Raw genomic sequence first — 2,616 nt, 5'->3', positions numbered from 1 at the left:
AACAGGATTTCCTGCCAGGTAGGCAAATACCATTGAGGAAAAAAAAAAAGTTGATAAAAGAAATGATGGTATTATCAGCGAGAAAAAAATGCAAGACGAAAGATAAAATAAAATCAGCTTTCCGATACCTTAAATAGAAATGCCTTACCTTAAAGGAACTGTGGGACAAAGAGCCAGTAAGGTTTCAGTCTTGGTTGGAATGGCTAAGTTACCTGACAAGCAATACTTTTTTTTTTTTTATGACTCCGTTCTCTCATATAAGGTTAAATTTGCACCCCAAAGGACGATGCACTCGAATATGTATAAAATGAACTTGGAGCTTGAAAGCAGATGTTGGTGGCCTGTGCAAAAAGGTGTTACTCCCAGAATTGCTGTACTCTGTGAACTTGATGTGCTGACTGTAACACTGTGTAGTGCTGCTGCTGCTACTCGGGAAGTGTCAGGTAAGATGAATTTTTATGTGAGGAATACTATAATAGCAGAACAGTTGGAACGTTTTTCAGGGTGATTTAAATAACTGACAAAGAATCAAGTCTACAACTTAAATCTGCTAAAGGCCACCTGACTTTCTAAGCTAATTCCTGATTATTAACCAGCTCTATTTTGTACTGCTATGAACTGAAAGGCCTTTCTATTAAAACTGAAAAGGATCAGGTCAGCCTACTAAGTGAACCTTTGAGGAAAAAATGCAAGTAGTTGAATCACGAGTGTTACAGTGATGTCAGCCATTACTTTTCTACGAACACCGCTGTCATAAACCTTTCATTAGTACAAACTAGTAATCAAAGACCCGATGACTTAAAAACAAAATGATTCCCCCCCAGTCTCAGTTTAATGATGAGTAACTGCTATTAGCCACACACTCGGCCCCAGTGGTACTGGAGATTACCAAAGCCATCTGAAAGACTACAACTGCCTATTTATTTAGACTGATGTCAGGTGAGAGAAGAAGGATTGAGTGCTTCTTTTTCCTCTGAGCTGACGCGTCTTAACGTATGGATGCCATTTTGGATCTTGCTGACAGAGCCAAATCCACGCTGACGGTCAAAGAAGCTCACGGTGCTCGGTAACACGAGCTTCTTGAAGGAGAGGAACGGAAAAAGTAAGTAAACTTTCTATTGTTATTATGCCGGAAGCTGCATCTTTCGGATTACGCAGCTTTGCTTAAAGTGGTGCCGGAGCGGTGTCTCACCTCATGAATATGGTTGAGGAAATAGTAAAATACTCAGAAACAGTGAAATGTAACAGTCAGTGTTATGAAATGACAAGGAGATTTATTAAGGTATTTCAATATGTGTCTCTGTAAGGAATAGACCAACAACCATTGAAAAGCTTACAAAGATGGTTAACCTTCAACACTATAAATGCGTTCATTTGACAAATTAAGTTCACAATTTTGCATCTTTATTGATGTGTACAGAGTGAAGGGAGCAAGTTCTCAGCTATGACATGCCAATGACAATCTTTGACAGGAGACATTTTACAATTGCTTTTAATCCTTTATTTTGGTTTTCCAAGCAAGTCGATAACCCCGACTTGCAGAGTTAGGAGTGAAAAATACATTAGCACCATCATGTTAGTCTTTTATACTTCCCTAATTTTAGTGGTCTTGACCAGCAATGACAGGAAAGTAGAGAAGCACCTTTGATAACAGAATACAATCCAACATTAAAGCTGTGGTGACTACTGCCACTAAGGTATTAAACTTCAGAAGTAGACTGTACTTATTCACAGCTGATAAGTACAGTAATGGACAATTTTATATGAAATGATTCTGCTGAATTGACAGATGGATTCAATGTAGTTTGACTGATTTAATTGATTTTCAGTTTGACTTAGCCCTGTTTCTGGCCATGTTGAGGTAGTTGAAACAGGGAAGCCTTTCTAGCTTTATGGACTGTATCTTAGAGGGAAGGGTATTTGGTTACTGGGAGCGATCAGTGCTTTGGAAATTGACTAACATTCAACTAATAGAACACAGTGTTGTTTTTTAAGTGTTGAAGTTTAATTATAGCACCACGGAGAAGTGTTCTGAAGATGGAATTTGGTTTGAAAAAAAGCAAAAAGCGTTTTTACTTCACTTGGTGTAATAGCAAACAAACAAAAGTTAACCCTTGATATCAAACTCATTTCCCCACAGAAATTTGGTTAATAAATAACTGGGCTACAGACGGTCGTCCGTACTAGCTGGAAAGGTTAAAACAAAGGAGCACAGTTGGAGTGTGAATCTGTTTGCTGGGGATTCAAAAGAGCAGGATCATGATTTACAAGAAGCAGACTGGGCCAACGTCGACACCGAATTCCTGATCAGGACCACCGATATCCATGGGCGCAATATCAACCACAGGTAACCTCATTGTTTTGCGTGTTCTGTATTCAAACACAGTTTTACCCCATTCACCAGAGTGTTTCTGTGAAATTAAAACAAAGAACAAGTAAGAGAAATCAGTGTTAGGCTAGATAAAAGTACACAAAAAAAGGAAAAGAAAATAATACTTCCATTTGAAAAATAGCGTATGACAGCACCAATGAAATGGAAAGGGCGGGGGGAAAAAGGCGGGGGGAAAAGGCGGGGGAAAAGGCGGGGGAAAAGCGGGGAAAGGCGGGGAAAGCGGG

At 39.3% G+C, this 2,616-nt stretch overlaps 1 protein-coding gene across 1 annotated transcript in view; it reads right to left on the bottom strand.

The window, feature by feature from the left end:
* Window positions 1-1,252: 1,252 nt before the first annotated feature.
* The window catches only part of COL3A1 (collagen type III alpha 1 chain), a 67,261-nt gene continuing 65,897 nt past the window's right edge, over window positions 1,253-2,616 (bottom strand). The window contains 1 exon segment of the mRNA XM_010713346.3: window positions 1,253-2,411. Within this exon segment, the coding sequence (XP_010711648.1) occupies window positions 2,265-2,411 (147 nt within the window). The 3' untranslated portion in view covers window positions 1,253-2,264.

This window comes from Meleagris gallopavo, chromosome 7, assembly GCF_000146605.3.
Source record: "Meleagris gallopavo isolate NT-WF06-2002-E0010 breed Aviagen turkey brand Nicholas breeding stock chromosome 7, Turkey_5.1, whole genome shotgun sequence".
Classification (NCBI taxonomy): Eukaryota; Metazoa; Chordata; class Aves; order Galliformes; family Phasianidae; genus Meleagris; species Meleagris gallopavo.
This window is presented reverse-complemented; position numbering and strand designations above follow the sequence as displayed.